Below are 20,752 nucleotides of genomic sequence, written 5' to 3'. Positions count from 1 at the left end.
TTAAAACTCCTCCTACTGCCTGCAATTTACATCTTCCTATCTCCTACTCTCCCTAACCACCCAAGCCTGTGGAGATCACCATTCTGCTCTCTCCAATCAGATCAACATTTTTAGATTCCTTATATAAATGACATTATGCAGCATTTGATATTTTATCCATAGAACATTTCAATTAATATTCTTCAGGTCCATCTATATTGTCACAAATGATACAATATCATTTTTTAATAAATTAAGAGTGTTCAATTGCATGTATTTACTACATTTATATATATATATATATATATATATATATATATATATATATATATATATATATTCATTTGTGGATGGACAGAAGCTGGAATCATGCCTTGGCTACCGTGAACAGTCCTATAATAAACATAGGAGTGCAGATATATCTTTGACATATTAATTTTAATTTCTTTGAATATTTAATTAGTATAGTGGTATTGCTATACTATATTTTTTAAGTTTTTGAGGAAGCTCCATATTATTTCCCATAATGACTATACTAATCAAATTTCCACAAGAGGATGACAAGGGTTCCCTTTTGCCCACATTCTTGTTAATACTTGCTATCTTTAATATTTTAAATAGTAATCATTATACAAAGCATGAGGTGATACCTCATTTCAACTTTATATCACTAAAAAAAAGTTCATTAAAACTCCTGTTTGTCATCTATATGTCTTCTTTTAAGGATGTCTATTCAGGTCTTTAGCACATTTCAAAAATAGAATTATTTGATTTCTAGCTATTAGTTCCTTATGTGCAAGTTTTGGCAAAAACCCCTTGCCAAATATGTAGTTTACATTATTTTCTCCATTAACTCTGTTGTTAACTGTTTCATTGGTGTGCAGAAGCTTTTAATTTTTATGTTATTTTTTCTCTTTTTTGGATTTGTTCCTTTGCTTTAGAGGTCATATGTAGGAATTATTACTCAGACCAGTGTCATGGAACTTTTTCCCTATGTTTCCTGTAGTGGTGTCAGGTTCTATGGATTTACATCTAAGTCTTTATCTCAAGGTGGTTTTGTAACTTTTAAGAGACAGGGGTCTATTTTCATTCTTCTGCCTGTGGATACCCAATTTTCCCAACACCCTTTATTAAAGACTGTCCTTCTCCTATTGAGTGATCATGGCACCTTTTCTGAATACCAGTTGGCTGTAAATATGTGGATTTATTCCTGGCCTCCCTAGTTCCACTGCCTGTGTGCTATTTTATGCTAAAACCATGCTGCTTGAATTACGTTGACTTTGTACAATATTTTGAAGTTAGTGTGATGAATTCAACTTTTTTATTTTCCCTCAAGTTTACTTTGAATGCACAGAATCCTTTGTGGTTCCATGTAAAATTCAGGACTTTATTTTTTTGTGAAAAGTAATTATTGGGATTGTGCAGGGATTGCATTGAATCTGTAGATTGTTTGTTATATGGATATTTTAACAATACTTATTCTCCAAATTCATGAACCTGGGATGTCTTTTTATTTTTTACATATATCCTTTTCCCTTTCTTTCAGCAATGTTTTGTCATGTTACTTTTAAAGATCTTTCATATCTTTAATTAGATATATTCCTGGGTATTTATCTCATAAATATTATAAGTGAAATCACTTTCTTAATGTTTTTCAGATAGCTGGCTGTGGGTGTATAGAAATGCTATTGATTTTTGTATACTGATTTCATATCCTCCAATTTTACTAAATTTGTTTATTAAATCTAACAGGTTTTTGGTGTGGTCTTTGGGGTTTTCAATATATAAGACCAAGTCATTTGTAGACAGGGACAATATAATTTTCTTTCCAATCTGATGTCTTTCATTTCTTCTTTAGAAGAGCTAATTACCCTCAATAGGATCAGTATATGTCTACAGTGCAATATATATTTGATTTTTGTTGATGAACTTTTGTTTCTATAATCTGTTCTTCACTGAAAGTGAGGAGTTGCAGTCATTTGTCTCTTCCTTTAGTACTATTCATATTTGGTTGTATTTGAGTGCTACTGCTTTGGGTACATGTATACTTAAAATTATCATATCATTTTGCTGAATTAACCCCTGTATCATTATATAATGATGCATGTGTATATATTTAAAGTTTTGACTTGAAGTTCATTTCATCTGATATCATTATAGTCACCCCTGCTCTTTTTGGTTTCCATTTGCACGTAAACTCTTTTTCCACTCTTTCACTTTTCAGTATTTGTCCTTACCAATAAGCCTCTTATAAACAGCATTGAGTCTACTTCCTGTTATTTTCATTCATTTAGATACTGTGTATTTTAACTAGAGAATATAAAACATTTATATTCAAAGTGATCATTGATAGGTAAGCACTATCAAGAATTTTGTCATTATGTTGATTGTTTTGTTAATTTTTTTCTTCCTTTTTTCATATCTATATTTTCCTTTGTGGTAATGTGATTTTTCTCTATGAATATCTTTTGATTTTTTGCTTTCTATTTTATTGTACACATTATAGGTTTTGCTTTGTAGTTACCATGAGGCTTATAAATGGCGTCTTATAGTTAGGTTATTTTAAGCTGTTAACAATGATCTCCCTCCCTCTCTCCCTCTCTCTCCCTCTCTCTCCCTCCCTCTCTCTCTCTCTCTCTCTCTCTCTCTCTCTCTCTCTCTCACACACACACACACACACAAAAAAAAAAAAATACTCTATCCCTTAAGTATATGTCACCACACATCTTGATTTTTGGACACAAAAATTTATATCATTTTATGTTACATATACATTTAACAAATCACTGTAGGTTGTTTTTTTACTATTTTTGACTTTTAATCTATATACTAAAGATAGTGATTTCTATCCCATCATTATATAATGAGAATATTCTCAATTTTATTGTATTACTTTTATGAGTAAGTTTTGTAATTCTTAATATTTTCATCGTTACTCATTACCACTATTTTCTTTGAGATACAGAACTCCCTTTAGCAATTTTTGTAAGCTTGATCTGGTAATGATGAACATCTTCAGCTTTTACTTAACTGGGAACGTCTTTACTTCTCTGACACTTCAAAAAGATTGAATTGCTGGGTGCAGTGTTCTCAAGTGGAACTGTGGGGTGCAGTGTTCCTAAGTTTCCTCAGCACTTTGGACAGTGTCCCCTGGTCTATAAGTTTTCAACTGGGTAGCCTACTGTTAAGAATATTCAAATTCTCTATGACTGCACATGACAATGACCACAAAGGATTACAATGGAACTGAAAAATTCCATCTAGTAATGTCAAAGACACTGAAATTTCATAACATAACTCATTAATCATGTTTCTGGTGATATTGGTCAAAGTTAGCATGCTGCCAATCAAATAAAAATATACTACATACAATTATGTATAGTCCATAATACTTGATAACTATAAACCACTATTTTACTGGCCTATGTATTTACTATGCCATATTTTTATCTCTACTAGAGTTTACTTCTACTTATTAAAAAGTTACTAGTCAGGTGTGGTGATTTATGTTATTTCTAGTCCCTGCTACATAGGGGGCTAAAGGAGGACCACCCGAGTTCCAGAGTTTTAGACCAACCTCAGTAACATAATGAGACACCATCTCAAAAACTAAAGTTTACTCTAAAACAGTATGCCATATTAAACTACCAATAGCCTCATATATCCCATGTTACCCTAACTCTCAATTCCACCATTTTATTTGTTCTTGGTTTAATTTTATGTTTTTTTGTTCATCATAGCCCCTAACCATACAAAATTTACTGCCAATGTTGTCAGCAAGTGGCCAAGGTGAGAAATTAACCTGGAAACAATACAAAAGCGATTAAGGACTACAAAGGTATAAAATTCATGATTGCAACTACATGTATTTCAAGCATGTCACATTCCACCAGCTAAGATTAGGAAGAACAAAAACAAGGTGACAGAACTTGTTAAAGAATCTTCTTTATTAAAGACAATGATACTAACAAAATATTGAAAAAGGTCCAAGTCAACTAAAAAGAAACTTCTAATGTTTTAAATGGAAGACCATAGACCAAAGCATATTCCTGTCACAATCAAGACAACCATAGCCAAGCCAAAACGTGTGCTTTCTTGTTAAAAGACAAACCCACATAAATATGGTTATGTCATACTAGACAAAGGTGCCCAAAAAATTCACTGGAGAAAAGATAGTCTGTTCAATAAATAGTGCTGGCAAAACTGGAAATCCATATGTAGCAAAATGAAATTAAACCTCTATCTCTCACCTTGCACAAAAATCAACTCAAAGTGGATCAAAGATTTTAAGCACTAGAACAGAGACCCTGTGCTAATAGGAGAAAAAATAGGCCCAAATCTTCACCATTTCAGTCTAGAATTTGACTTCCTTAACAAGACTTCTAAAGCTCAAGAAGCAAAATCAAGAATTAATAAATGGGATGGATTCAAATTAAAAAGCTTTTTCTCAGCCAAGAAAACAATAATGTGAGGAGACAGCCTACAGATTGAAAGAAAATCTCTACCACCTCCACCTCCAATAAAGCATTGATCTCGAGGATATATAAAGAACTCAAAAAATTCAACACCAAATAAACAAATAATCCTATCAACAAATGGGCTAAGGAACTAAATAGACACTTCACAGAAGAAGAAATACAATTGATCAACAAATACATGGAAAAAGTGTTCAACATCTCTAGCAACTAGAGAAATGCAAATGAAAACTACTCTAAGATTTATCTCACTCCTGTCAGAATGAGAAGAATACATCAAGTTGTTGAAATTGATGTTTTTGCAGGGATATGATCAGGAAAGGGTACTTATTCCACCATTTCCTGCTGTCCCTCATCAAAACTATCATCTTAAAAAAGACTCCTTGCATTTAAAAATCACCTGATACAGTCAATATTTGGTTTCTTATTCATTTGCTATATATCTCTACATCACTAGAATATATACCCCACAAGACTAGGCACTTTTTCTTACTCACTTATATAATTCTAGTGCCAGAATGATCAGCATATAGTTGATCTTCTAATATATTAAAGGAAGGAAGGAAAGAAAAAAAGGAAGGGTTAAACGTGAATATCAGATTATGGAGGACTTTCTATAGCAGGTGGATTTTGTTCTGTTTACATTGGGGGAGTTATTGGAAGATTTCAAATAGATGGACTTATAATTAGATTCAGAAACTAAAAAAAAAAATGGCTTTGAAAAGAAAAATCAGGAAGCCAAAAAACCTACAGATATATACGATGTGAAATGTAAAGGACATCATAGAGAAGAAAGTGGAAGAAGACACTTAAGAAGTATTTACAAAATATACATGCCATCATACTGAAGAGTAATCAAGATAGTTCCTATATTTTTAGGAACTTGCCAACCTTTGAGATAGCAAGCTCACAAAGAGGAGCAACATTATTATGGTGAAGTTTATGGTGAAGAGAATCACAGAGAGAATCCAGGCAAGATATAGAGTATAAGTAATTTGCCTGTAGTTAGTAACTGGAAGTGAAAAAAAATAAATAATATTATGCTTGAAGACTGCATGATGAGAAGGAGGATAAAAGGATAGAAAACAGAGTTTGATAGGAATAATTATTGCCCATGTTTGTTGTGCTCATGAAAACATTTTTTTTCTTCTGTATTATTTTAACAATTTAAGTCTTTGAAATTTTTTCTTGTGGCAACCATAAATCCTTCAAAACAGTCAGAGAACATGAAAAAAAAATGCCTTAGAATGCTCATGTTTCTGGGCATGGGGAGAGATAGGGATTTAATTTCATTTTGTTGCATATGGATTTCCAGTTTTCCCAGTACCATTTGTTGAAGAAGCTATTTTTTCTTCAATGTTTGTTTTTGGTGCCTTTCTCTAATATAAGATGACTATAATTATGTGGATTAATCTCTGTGCTCTCTATTCTGTACTATTGGTCTACCAGTTTATTTTTGTGCCAATATCATGCTATTTTTGTTACTGTTGCTCTGTAATATAGTTTAAGGTCTGGAACCCTGAGTACATGTTTAAAGACATGAATGGTGTGAATATACTTTGTATACAACCAGAGATAGGAAAAATTGTACTCTATATGTGTAATATGAGCTGTAATGCATTCTGCTGTCATATATAACAAATTAGAATTAAACTAAAATGAAAAGATGTGAGATAATAGAGAATTGCTCATGTTTCTTATGTGTAATAGAATTTACTTACAACTTCCTATACTTTCTATTCTTTTAAAGCAAAATTTTCATGTTTTTTTTTCAGAAATTTTCTTCATTATTGGACAGCTACTAGCTTTAAATTTGTATTATATCATACATGTTATTAAAGTATTTCCTATTAAATAAATATTTACCCAAAACCACATTTTTATTTATTGACAAACAATATGAAATGCAATAGATATGATGAAAACACTGAAATATTTGAAAAAATAAAGCAAAGGACAGTATTGGCCTGACCATTCTACCTAGCACAAAAGCCACAATAAAAAAATATTAATTTTAAATTAAAAAAAAATTAGAAAGCATGGGTGTATGTACACTATACATGCATAGTTAACAATCTGTTAACAACCTTTTATCATGAATATCATGCTTTCAAGTCCTTTTAACCCTTTTAAATTCATGTTTAAAAAAGAATACATGTTTGAGAAAAAGCAAGATACTGAATATTTAATTAATTTGTTGAAGTATAAAAAATACTTAATTGATTGTATTCAATACAATAGGGATTGAATGCTGGATATCTTTAACTAGCGATTTTTTTTAAAAAGTGGTTGTGTTACTAAGTCACCAGGGATAAAAGAATCTATTTGGATGCAAAGGAGATGGAAAGATAAAACCTGACATCACCTCTTTAAGCAATCGATTTCAAATACAAATCTAATTTAATATTTTTTAGCCACTTGGAAGATACAAGAGAATGAAAGGCATCTGGAAGTAGGAAAATAAATTAACAGGAAAGTTTAACAGTTTTAATTCTGGCTAACTTCATATCAGTTTTAATAATCCATAGCAATGACACAGAATGCTTCTACCATGGGACAGTACACATGAGACTGATTAAGCATTTCATATTGTCTTTATACTGGGAAGAATCAAAAGCAAAAGAAAGAAAATAAAATTTTAAAACAACAACAACAAAATACATGTTTGGTTACTAATACAGGGCAGTCTAAAAATATACAGCGAATATAGACAACACAGTTTTAGTGCTAATTTGTACAATTTAGTAATGTCTATATGTATTTGAGTGAAAAATAAATATAGAGATCTTTAAAACCATAATCATCTACTAAAATTGGCAACACATAATAATTCACAAACATGCCTGTTTTAAGCTTTTCGCAAAAATGTGACTAAGGGGCAAAGAGATATTAACTAATCTACCAGGTTATACAACAATTAACCTTGCATTTTTTAAATTCACTCACATACTTCCTGTTGTGTATGACTGTGGAAAAAACTCACAATGCTTATACTTAGATTGTTAATAGATTTTTTCTGAGTTAATAAACTGTATTAAAATGACATTTTAAAAGTTGGTGTATATCCTCCACCAAAATAATTTATTATTTTATTTCCTAGAAAAATTCATAAAATATATGCAGTCTCTTAAAGTTGACAGAAAAAAACATCCACACAGAAAAATACTTGTTACTTGACAATTAGGTTATATGCTTCATAGCCTCTCTAAAATGTTTTCCTAGTATGTGATACTTTGTTGATAACTAGTTTTATATTAACAGCAGCTTAAATATCAATATTTATATAAGTAAATATACCAAAATATTGTATAAATAAAACAAAACATCAATAATTTCTTATTATGTTGGGTTAACTGATATTGAAATTTGTACGTTTACTACCACATATTTATGAATGTCAGAAAACATAAGAAACATCACAAACTTTAGTCATAATGTAATTAAACTTATTTTATGATAATTAAACAGGATAAATTATTGTCTATCAAATAATTTTGTAGCCACAAAAATGTAAAAATGCTAAGTTTATAAATAGATATTCTAAATGGTCACATTACACACTTTGAAAAAAAATTACATAAAAAATGATTATATACTTAAGGAATATCCACTCCTTACTCCTTACTAATAATGCATTTTATTTATTTATGATAATAAATGTAATACATATCCAAGATTCCATTTACTTTAAACAAGAACAATAAAAACAAAAACCCTCAATTTTTAAAGCTTGACTAAAACACTGGAAAGTCACTCATACAAAGTGAACATCTTCCATTTCTATGTATGAAACCATCTGGAATTAAAATGACTATGTGAGTGAATCCTACCTTACAATAGTAATACTAGTAATATTTAATATTACAAAGCTATTACTGGTTTAGACCCTACAAATATGTACATTTAATTAGAACATTTCTAGGAGATTCTGACAAAAATCATAATCGAATGCAAGACTATGGAAATTTTACACTGAAAATATGTGAGTAGGACATGTTTATCTAGACAACAAAATTAATGGTCCAATATGCTATAGAGCCAGGTTTCCCTCATTTCTAATATCCATGATTTTCAGATATACTTCCATTAAAGAAGAGATTTTCAGGGATAGAACAATAACTTTTCTATGATTTGTTCCTATAATAAAAAAAATGTTTTCCAGAAATTTGTCTCAAACCCACAGAACTAGACAGAGAAATTCTTAAATATTGCTGAAAGCCAACTGCAAATTTTAAAGTAAAGAACATAATCAAATTCTGAGCATTTGGAATAAGAACATTTACAATGCCATCTGTGAGCTCAAGTTTCTACATGACTATGCACCAACAATATTCATAATTGTTTTACTGTATCATTTTTGACATTACAAACATGAAATAAATGTAGGCATTACCTTAAACCACCAACATATTCTTGTTTTTCAAATATAGTGATGTCAGAGTAGCCTAATCGAGCCAGAAAAGAAGCACAACTTATACTGGCAGGACCAGCACCAAAAAGAGCAATTTTTGCAGAATAGGCTTCAGGCATTTTTTCTGGGGGTAGCAGAGAAGGATTTCTGATCTGTGGGATACTCATCGCTTTGAACACCTGTGGAGAAATCAATTGCCATGATTAAAATTTGAAATTAAATTTTACATTCTCAAACACCTTTTTAATGCTTTATCTCTATTAATGTTTTAATTAGCAATGAACATTACCTTTTTAGCATTAAAATGACACATAAATTGTATTATATGAAGTAGATGAGAATTTATGGCCCAACTCTCAATCTTTGAAATTTCTTTCTAGAATTTTTCCTCTAGAAAGAATTTCTGATTCACCTTCCTTCCTCCTACCTCTAGGCCAAGTTAAGATGCTCATCCTCTGAGCTCATCCTCAGTACATTTTTTATGCCTCCAAAATAAATACTTAACAACCTATGTGTGCATGTGGTAAGATTCTACGTCAGTAGTAGATTGCTAGTTCCTTAAGAAGAAAATATATATAAGCACATTACCAACACACTATCAGCAGTTACTACCAATCTGGCACATGGCAGATAATGAGAAAATAACCTCATAACATCTATTTCTGGTTAGAATAGATTAGTTATTGAATAATAATGTTTTAGAAATCCGATTAAAGCAGTAGAGAGCTACTGAAGTAAGGTAGACTTGGAGCTGCCAAGATCTCAGAGAGAAAGTAAGAGCAGAGAAGTTAGATGGCAGTCTTGGAGTCACTTTCCTCTTAAAGGCATTTGCCACTTCTTGGCAGGAAGAGGAAAATCAAGAATTTTGAAGAGGTTCACTACTCAAACCAGCAAGAGAGATTTTGGCAATGTTCTAAAACTGGAAAGAGACAATGTTTGGTAATATAGGATGCCAATAACCAGAGCAGCTAAAAGTGCAGAAACATGACCTTAAGCTACGTCAGACAAAAAGTAAAGGATCTCAACAGAGGGATTCTGTAAAGCTGGGGGGACTTTTTGCACTCTGATGATCCAGAAAAAAAAAACAAAAAAAAAAACAAAAAAAAAAAAAAACTGAACTGCAGCATAACTAAAGGAAAAAAAAAAAAAACTAGCAAATACCTTGTACACAGCTGGAACTTCCTATGTCTCACACTATAAGTGGGGCAAAACAGAACAAGATAATCAACTCAGTCTTGAGTCAGCTCACCCCCAGATTTGAATGCTGATTAGTCCTCACTGTATCTATCTTATCTATCCACTAAATGACAGTGTGGACCCACTGTGGAGAATATGTAAGTCAACCTAGCATCTAAAAAATTGCAACTTACAGTGTCTGGATTTAGATCAAAATGTCCAGGCACAGCAAGGAAGAAGAAAGCTAAGAAAACAGAAATAGATGAATGCCTGAACTAATAAGTATGTTATCAAATATAGGCCTAAGAATAATTATGATCAATATGTTCAGAATATAAAACAAGAATATAAGCTTCCACTAAATGGGAATTTGAAAAAAATATTTAAAAATCGAAGAAAAAATGTGTAAAAATTGTATTAAAATTTTATGTGTTAATAGCAAATTTGACAAAGAGCAAGAAAGATGAGAAACTGGAAAGTAAGGCAATAAAAATAATCTAAGCCAAAGTAGAGAAAGAAAAGATAAAAGAAAACACAGAAAAGAACATAAGAGAGCAAAGATAAACCATAAAAAGAGATGATAAATGGAGATTTGAATTCCTACAAGAAGATGAAAGAGAGAATGAGGAGAAGCAATATTTGAAGAGAAACCAGGATAGAATTTCCCAAAACTGAAAGGATAAGTTCAGGAAGTTCTAAAACATTAAACATGAAAAATATTTTTTAAAAATCATGCTTATTAACATTGAAGTAAAATTATTGAAAATCAAGGTAAGAAAAATAAGGAATTGAGACAACCAAAGTATAAGGACAAAATAATGTCAATAAACAACAATAAGAGTAATAGTTTTCCTCTCAAAACGACAGACAGAAACCAGAAAAATATGAATTGATACATTGAACAAACTGAAAATAACTTATACCTAGACTTCTGTTCAGGGGATTGTCTTTCAAATATGAAGGAAGAATGAAGACATTTCCTAAGGGGCTTTGTTGTTGGCAATTAAAAAAAAAAAACTCACGAAAAATAAAAGAAGTTAAGCATACTTCACAAAACAAAAATTACCCTTGATGGTAAAAGAAGTGCAGAAAGGAATAAAGATCATCAAAAAATTTAAATATTGGAGTAAATGTACATTAATAGTGACTATAGGCAATAATAATGTCTATCATGTGGAGTTTAAGAAAAAATAAAATGCATAACACAAAGCATGAGAGGTTAAATAGTGAACATGTACCAGACCATAGAATAGTCAATGAAGTGATAAAATGACTAATATATAGCCTATAAAGAGTTAAGGATACATCTTGTTTCTCTACAGTATCTATGAAAACAACAGCAAAAGAATATATAACTAGTTAATGGAGGGAGAGAATAACTTAAAATAACATACTTTATTTACTCATAGGAAAAAGGAAATGAATGAAAAAAAACATAGACAGATGTAGAGAGGAAGGAAAACAAAAACCAAATACTAAGATGGAGAACATAAATATAAGCCTGAGAAATTACACTAAATGTAAATAAACTAAAATTCCAATTAAATGATAAAAGCTTTAAAAGCTATATATCTCAAATATAAGAAAATGTGTACTGTTAAAAGAGGGGGAAAGTTATACCATGCAAACACTAACCAAAAGAAAGCTGGTATATGTATGCTAACATTAGATATATTAGACTTTTTTTTTAAGGCAAGATGCATTACTAATCTGAAAGACAAACATTTCATTGTAATAAAAATGTCAACCTACCAATAAGTCTTTACAATTCTAAATCTATAGGCACTCAATTACAATTTTAATTATACAAAGAGAAATTGATAGAATTAAATGTAGAATAAATTAATCAGGATTGAGGACATAGCTCAGTGGTAATGTGCCTGGCTAGCATGAGTGAGACACTGGGTTCAATCCTCAGTACTGCACAATGAAAGAAAGTAAAGAAAAGAAAATTAATTCAACATATCCTCACTATTCTCTTCTCCTCAAAACTTGACTATCAGTAAAAGTCACCTATGAATAAATTCATATCATGTATAATTTTTAATATTTGTAGATTACCTCTAAGGTTAGTGGCATTCAATAGCTTCTAACAGTAAATTTCTCTTCTTGTAGAAACCCAGGAAAGTATATTGAGATTGAAATACAGCTTCTTGAGTGTGAAGAATGTGAGACAGCCCTTTATGTCCTCTTGACCTCATCTGACATACACCACTAACTACTTGAATAAAGTACGCTATTTAAAATAGGCAAAGAACATTAAAATAATCTTTAGAAACTAAAGAGAGTTTTGACAACAAGTACTAAAAGGCCCAATTTCTCATCCTGAGGCAATAATTATTCTGATGAAATTTTGTCATTTTTAACTTATCACATTTTATTGATATTTATCATTAATATTTTATTGATATTATCATATACATCTGTTTTCTCTCTCAGATCATAAGAACTTCAAGGGCCCACACCATCGTTGAGCTCATCTTTTCATTTCTGCAGTTTTAATACACAAGCATGTATGTTTTAACTAATAAAAAGTTTACATTAGTAATATAAAAATTTCTTATTTCCAGCTATAATTTATATATAAATATATATTGCTGTCCTGCCCTGTACTATCCAAATAGCACAGATTTTCTTTCATATTATTTGAAATTTTTATCTTTTATTTCTTCATAGGCAAACTGAACAGGGTGTTAAACTCTAATACTAAATTCATAAGTTATTTTAATGAAACATTAATAAAATTTTAGTTGCAATCTATTTACTAATTTTCCTAAGGTAACATTATACATACTTTTCTCAACAGATATTTACACACACATTTAATAATGATGAGGAAGAGATACAACTAATTTAATTAAATGCTTATTGTTTCTCATTCTGTTGACTATTCTTAGCTTTGTGAATTAATAATTAAAACTCTAACTTTCTCATGGTAAAATTTAATATTTAGAAATGAACCTGATGTTTGAACAAACTTTAAAAGAAGATATAAGACTTTAAAAAAGAATCTTTCATTGCTAACACTTTTTACAATGGAATACTTTTACATGGCTACTTATGTAATATTCTAGTCTAAAAAGCTTATCGTAATGTGAATTTAAGGCATGATAAACAAGGAGAATAGGATTTATGAAATGTCTTCACTCATTTTGCATTCACTCCAAGGCCAAGAAATAGTTTAGTTTTAAGACACCAAGTACCTATGACATGAATTCTAGCTAATGGTATGCAAATAAATTAACAATTATCTAATAATACATTCTATGTATACATTTTCACCTAAGAATTTTTTAATATTTTTGAATGAAATTTAAGCATTTCTTTAAAATCTATGAAGTGCAAATATTGAATTAAAATGTTTATTGAAGTTTTTGCTAGAACTCAGTACAGAGTAGGAAGCTCTCAGGGGGTTGAAGGAATGAGAGGAAACACACTTTTCAACACAGAGAGTACCACAGACATGCAGTGGATTTATATACTGGTTAGCCCCTCCTTTATGCAACCCAAGTCATGCAACTTACAAGCTGCTCAATACATATTCAATATATGACCTTGCTCATATACTAATCTATGAGTTATTTTTTGTCTGTTCTGCTTTAGTTTTGTTCTGCTTTTTGTAACTTTTTATTGCACTAGATTTTTCCCTTAGTTAAAAAAAAGGGGGTGTTTTAACAGTTTTGGCATTGAAATTAGACTGCTGGGAGTTGAATGTTGACTCCACCATTCTCAAGCAACATGGTATTGAACTTCAATTTTTCTTGCCTTCAATCTACTCATAAATTATAGAGTTAATAATTTCTATCTCATAAAGCTACTATGAGGATTAAATGACCTGACACATGTAACATACCCTAGAAAAGTGCCTGGTCATAACAGCAAACAGAAGTTCTAGCTACACCTTGTGTTAAGAATACATGAGATAGAATATATGTAAACTCAAACTGTCCAACATGGAGGCTTACTAGCCACATCTAATTCAAAATTAAAGTTAATTAAAATTAAATTAAATAACTCAGGAGGCTGAAACAAGAGGAGTACACATTTGAGGCTACCCTCAGAAACTTAAGAAGACTCAGCAATTTAGTGAGAACCTGTCTCAAAATTAAAAAAAAAAAACAAATAAAAAAAGAAAGAGCTGGGGATGCCATCTAGGTGGTAAAGTGCCTCTGGGTTCAATCTACAGTACAAAAATAAATTAATTTAATATTAATTATTATATAATTTTGTAAGAAACTACCAAACTGTTTTCCAAAGTGTCTGAACTTTTTGCATTCTCAATGGTGATGAATAAGAGTTACTGTTGTTCCATATCTAACCAGTAGTTGGTATCGTCAGTGTTCTGCATTTTTTGCCATTTGGTATACTCTGAATGTGTCTCCTCAAAATTCATATATTGAACCTAATCTCCAATGTCAGGAAGAGAGGTCTTTGGGAGCAGACTAGATTGTGAGGCACCGTAGAGGTGATTAGGTCATGAGAAGCCCTCCTGAATTAGATTAATTTCCTCATGAAAGAGGCTCAAGAAAGTTACCTTGACCTTTCCACACCTATGACACAGGAGGAAGGCTCCATTGATGGATTTAAAAAGCAGTCCTCACTAGACACCAACTGTGCAGGCACCTTGATCTTGGATTTCCCAGCCTCCAAAACTACGATAAATATTTTTTCTGTTGTTTATTAGCTATCCAGTTTATGGCATTGTGTTATAGCAATCTGAACAGACTAGGACACCATTCTAATAATATAGTGGTATCTCACTGTTGTTGTTATTTTTTATGACATATGAAGGGCAACATCGTTTCAATCCTTCTTTGCCAACTGTGCATCTTCTTGGCCCATTTTTAACTCAGATTGTTTCCTTACTGTTGGGTGTTAAGGACCCACTGTGTATTTCTTAATCAGATATGTCCTTTGCAGGCCCCATTATATAGTTTGACTTTTCACTCTGTTCACATTGTCTTGAAGAGCATAAGTTTTTTATTTTGATAAAGTCCAGCTTACCAATAATTTCTTTCACAGATTGCACCCTTCACATTGTATCTAAAATGTAATGCCAAATTCTAGACATCTGAATTTTTTCTTACATTCTCTTCCAAGAGTTTTATACTTTTGCCTTTTACATTTAGGCCCACAATTCATTTGTAAGCTTTGCAGAAGTATGTAAGATCTGTGTCCAGTGGGACCAGCACCACTTGTTTTTCCAATATATTGTCTTTGATCTTCAAAGACAAGTTAACTACATTTATGTGAGCTTATTTCTGGTTGTCCCATTCTATTCCAATGATCTATTTGTCTATTCTTTCAACATTACTACACTATTACTAGAGCTACACAGTAAGTTTGCAGTCAGAGTCAAAATTCAAACTTTGTGCTTCTCCGTCAACCTTCTGTTGGCTAATATGGGTCTTTTCCCTCTCACAATAAGCTTTAGAATCCATTTGTACATACCAACAAAATAACTTACTGATTAGGGCTGTATTGAACCATAGCCCAAACTAGGAAGAACTGACATGCAAAAAATATTAAATCCTTCATTTCTTTTATCAGAGTTCTGAAGTATTCCTCATATAAATCTTTTATTTACTTAGTTAGACTTTACTTAAGCATTTATTTTTTTGAGGGTGCTAGTGGAATGGAAATTCTTTTTTATTATTTATTTCAAATTCTAAATTTTTACTGATGGTACTAAGAAAGTGACTGATTTTTGCATATTAACCTTATATCCTGTAATCTCATGATAATCAATTATTCTCCCGTCATGGCCAATATCAAGTTGTTATTGTTGACACTTTTGGATTCTCTACATGGATAATTACTTCATGTGGGAACAAAACCACAATTTTTTTCCTTCCTTACATATACACATCTTGTCTTACTGTGTAGTATTTACATTCATTTTAATTCTTCCTTTCCATACAAATGTTGTAATTCTTGGACTATTTTAAGATTATTTTGTTTTTTTCATCAGTAGGGTTTAATAAACATTTATAGAACCCTACAATAAAAAAGTACAGTGTTGTAGAAAAATCATAAGGAAGCCCTACGACTAGCCGAAATATCTAGTTGGAGGTTTCTTACAAGGTTTATTGCTATGAAATTGTGCCCAGGTGCCCTCAACAGACACTGATTATCTATTAGATGCTCTACTAGGGACTTCACTTTTTTTTTTCCACTTAATGGCATCACATACAATCTGATATTTCCAATAAGTTACAGACTAGTCAGTTTTTCTTTTCATACTGCAATCCCAGGGCACAATAGGGTTTTACCACAAAGTAGGCACTCAACAGGATTTTGAGAAATTTCAAAATTACTGAACCCCAGTGATATGCTTTGGCAAATCAGGAAAAGTCACGAAAGAAAACAGCAATACCTTAGTGATAAAGAAGGGCAGCTTTCATGTGTGATTATGCTTTGTGAGAGCAATTTCAACTAAATTTCCTGACATGATCATCCAGTGATTCCTGACCTTTCACTCATCTAGAAGGTACATTTACTTCATCACTCAAATTGACTTTATTAGCATTTTCTCTACAATTTTCATATTATTTCAAGACAGGGGAGAGATTATCTTGATTTTAAAAATGAAAAGATTGAGCTGCAGAGGGGAGCCATGGGATTTTCTCCCAACTCTCTTCACATTCTGGAGACAAAATATAATTTTCTAATAGCTAGAAAGCAAAAGAGGATGTAACATTTTAAATGCAAAGGTATTTACCAGTTCTAAAGTATAATTCTTATTTTTCTTACTTCCTAAAATGGTACATAAAGAAAATACACCTGAATGTTTGATAGCTATAATTCTTCCTCACTTATTCAGTTTGCTTCTGGTAACCAAACAAGAGCAGAATAAACTATAGTGAAATCCTGATCATACAATATTCTGAGAAATTTCAGAACATCTCTACTAGCTAAAAGATAAATTGTAAAAGGAACTACATTCCGAATACCTCCTAAGAGGCTTATCTTTTGGCATATATTAAACTTGATTTCATTATAGAATAAAATAATTTCTGGTAATTCTTTAAAAAAGTTATTTCATCTGTGTAGGTCTAAAAGAAATCTTCATAAAAATACCATTTCTTTTTGCTGGTTTTGGTTTTTTGGATTATTTAATTGGTAGGATGATGGTCTGGTTATCTTTTGAATGCTTGAATGAAGAAAGATTGCTATTTGTGCATCCAAAAGTAAGCTACTTTAAATTATATGCTTCTAGTAGAGGCTTCTTTGTAATTTTCCTTGTAACCTGCTTTCTTTTGGAAAAGAAGTCAAAGCAAATATTGAGTAGATACTATTCAATGCATGCACCCTTTCAAAAGAAATATACTTAGACTTCCTGACAAGCAATTCTTTACAACAATTACAAAATGGACAACAAAAGTGGGAACTGTTATTCCTATATATTAGAAATGAGGAAAAATTCATGTTGTGGCAAATATTCAGTTATCAAAATATTAATATATTACTTTAGCTTTTAGCTCTATTTTTCACTTTTATTTTAAAAATTACATTTTATCCCTCTTCTCTTTCTCTGTTGGCTGTCTTTCTAGTTACCTCAGATGAACACAAATCATTTATATATAATCTTTCTTCTTTTCTGATGAACACCATAAATTTTCATGTGAAAAAATGAGTGGCTATGAGGCTGGGGATGCAGCTCAGTGGTAAAGTAGCTGTCTAGCACCTGCAATGCCCTAGGTTTAAATTCAATGTGTGAAAAAGAAAGAAAGGGAGTTGAGGGGAGGGGAGAAAAGGGAGAGGAAGAAAGGGTAAGGTAGAGGAGGGAAAGAAAAAAGAGTAGAGGGGAGGGGAGGCAGGGCTGGCTACATCCCACAGTTGGTCATTGGAAGTTGTCAGTCACATTTAAATACTTTGTATTTAGGGTTGGGGATATAGCTTCATGTATGAGAACTTGCGAATCATACACACAAACCCCAGGTTCAATTCCCAGTACCACAAATAAAAACGGCTTATCTAAATACTGCATAATTTCTATTGTGATATACTCTTTGACACATAAGTCATTTACAAACATTTTAAAATTTCTAAACATAATTTTGTTGCTGCTGTTTTTATTTTAATAATATTCCTATATTTGATTTCTAACTTAAACGGGTTAACAGAAAAGAGGAGTCTGTTTCTACTGATTTGAATATAATACACATTTATCAGCAACTGTTTCTGACCCAGTTCATGTTCAGTTTTGATAAATGAATACATAAAAGGATGCATTCACCCTGTATAAATCAGGTCCAGGAAATTTTATATATTTCTTAAATCTAATAAACTTTATTCAAATAAACCTTATTACTTTGGAATAAGGCTATGATGTAATTTGTATATAAACTTATGAATGTTACATCTTTAAAGAGATTTTTTCTTTTATCATTACTTATTTTCCTTTTCCCAAAAAAATTTCTTGTCAATATTCAAATTTTATTTCCATCTTAATTTAAAACCTCAAAGTAAGTTGTTACTAGTTTGTAGCCAATATTTAATTATATTCACCACCACATTTTGATGGTTTCTTTGCTTATATTTCTGCTTTCTCTTCCAGATTTGTTTCCTTCATCCTAAAGAATAACCCTTAGTAGGACTTTACAGAAGGTGAATGTTAAATTACCTTAGATGTAAAATGACTAAAAATACCATTACTAATGTCTTTACTGTTAAAGAAGAAATAAAATTCCTTATCTTAGACATTTAAATATATTGTTCTTTTAGTCACTGACATCTGTTAATGCTGATGGGAAATCTGGGCTCACTAATAGTCCTTTATTTTTAAAATAATGCCTTTTCTTTTTCTGGAAACTTTGACTCCCCTTTCATCTTAATTATTTCATAACATTACAATAAGTATGTGTTCAGATAAAGCACTTAAGTCTTTTCTTCCTTTCCAAAACTCACCTACCTGAACTTCTCTAAGGTTGCTTCTTTGCCAACCTCTTTCTGCTTTAGAACTTTTTTTTTTTAATGTATATCTGAGTCTTCCAAGTATCTTAACATCTGTATTGTAGGGCTCAACTCTTCGTATCCTTAATGTGTTTGGGTTATAATGTGTTTGGGTTAAACTTATCAGATCTTTTCTTTTTTCTTTTTTTAAGTCCAAATTTTAAGTTTTGTTCTACTCATCTGCCCCTCTCTTTTTTTTCTACCTAGTACTAGTAAGAGAACCCAGGGGTACTATATACCACTGAGCTACACCTCTAGTCCTTTTTTTCGGTTTTTGTTTGTTTGTTTGTTTTGTTTTGTTTTGTTTTGTTTTGAGACATGACCTTGTTAAATTGCTGAGGTTGTTCTGATCTTGTGATCCTCTTGCCTCAAATAGCTGAGAGTAGAGGTATGCAACCACACTTAGCAAAATATAATTTTTCCATTGTGATTTTCCTTGCAACCAATATTTCTAATTAACTTTTTCATAATAAACTCAATGTTGTATAGTTTCATCTTATTTCAATGGATATTGTCCTGTTAATTTAAAGACTGATTATAATATTAATTATGTTTCATTAAGATAAAATTATTTCTTATCAGTTGAGTCTTTTGATTATCGTTAATGACTATTTAGTCCTCCAAGTTGTTCTTGTCAGATATTTTGGTCACACAGATAAAAAGTTGGCTGATACTGATGTAACTTATGTCTAGTTAGCATCAATGTTTAAGAATAAAAAAAATATTTTATAAAACAAAATAAACCAACTGTTATGGTTTAGATTTGAGCCCTCCAAAAGCTGACATGTAAGACAATGCAAGAAGGTTTGGAAGAGAAATGATTGGGTTGCAGCCTTAACCTAACCAGTGAATTAATCCCTGATGGGATTAATTGAGGGGTAACTGGAGGCAGGTGGGATGATGCTGGAGGAAGTGGTTCATTGGGGGCATGACTATGGGTATATATTTGTATCTGGTAAGCAGAATCTCTCTCTACTTCCTTATCATCATATAAGCTGCTTCCCTCTGCCACACTCTTCAACCATGATGTCCTGCCTTACCTTGAGCCTCAAGGAATAGAGCCTTCTATCTATGTATTGAGACCTCTGAAACTGTGAGCCCCTAAACAAACCTTTCCTCTCTACAATTGTTCTGGTTGGGTCCTTTCATCACAGCAGTGAAAAATCTGACTAAACCATCGACCAAACAAAAAACTACAGGAGCCAAGAAATATTGTAATTGCTCATGAAATAGAAAAACTTAACAACTTAAATTTCATGGTAAATTTAAGAAAACATATGCATTTAAATTGGTAATATTGGGATAATAACTCAATTTTTATTAATTTTTTTCACTTGGTTTGAAGGTTATTAGATCTTATTAGTATAGATAAAAATATCAGACAAGGGGAAAATATAAAGGGAAATATTGCACCCTAATCACAGATGTGATTCATGTCCAGTTAGCATTTGTGCATAGCTGCATAGCTTTTCCACACAATTTTGTGATATCTCACTTCAAACTGTACATAAGCACACTCAAAAGTTTGTAAACTTGATAATATTTTTTTTGTTTGGGACATAAGAAAACAAAGAATCAAACTATTTAAAAATTATAGTTGACACTAAACAAACTCTTGGTCACAATGTTAAGTGCTTTATTTAGTGCTTGACAAATCCTCAAAATCATCCTTCAAGTGAATGTTGTCATCCCCCATTTATATGAGAGTAGAAGCAGGCTCCATATAATTAATTAACTTCCAAAACTTCCATATTTT

General features: G+C 31.3%; 1 protein-coding gene across 1 annotated transcript in view; it reads right to left on the bottom strand.

Moving 5' to 3' along the window:
• Window positions 1-20,752, bottom strand: part of Dpyd (dihydropyrimidine dehydrogenase) — a 798,303-nt gene that overhangs the window by 580,592 nt on the left and 196,959 nt on the right. The window contains exon 6 of the mRNA XM_076863439.1: window positions 8,848-9,044. Coding sequence (XP_076719554.1) covers window positions 8,848-9,044 — 197 coding nt within the window. The remainder of the gene's footprint in view (window positions 1-8,847; window positions 9,045-20,752) is intronic.

The sequence above is a fragment of the Callospermophilus lateralis genome, chromosome 7, assembly GCF_048772815.1.
Source record: "Callospermophilus lateralis isolate mCalLat2 chromosome 7, mCalLat2.hap1, whole genome shotgun sequence".
NCBI classification, from domain to species: Eukaryota; Metazoa; Chordata; class Mammalia; order Rodentia; family Sciuridae; genus Callospermophilus; species Callospermophilus lateralis.
The sequence above is the reverse complement of the archived record's forward strand: the minus strand, read 5'-3'. Positions and strand labels throughout refer to the sequence as shown.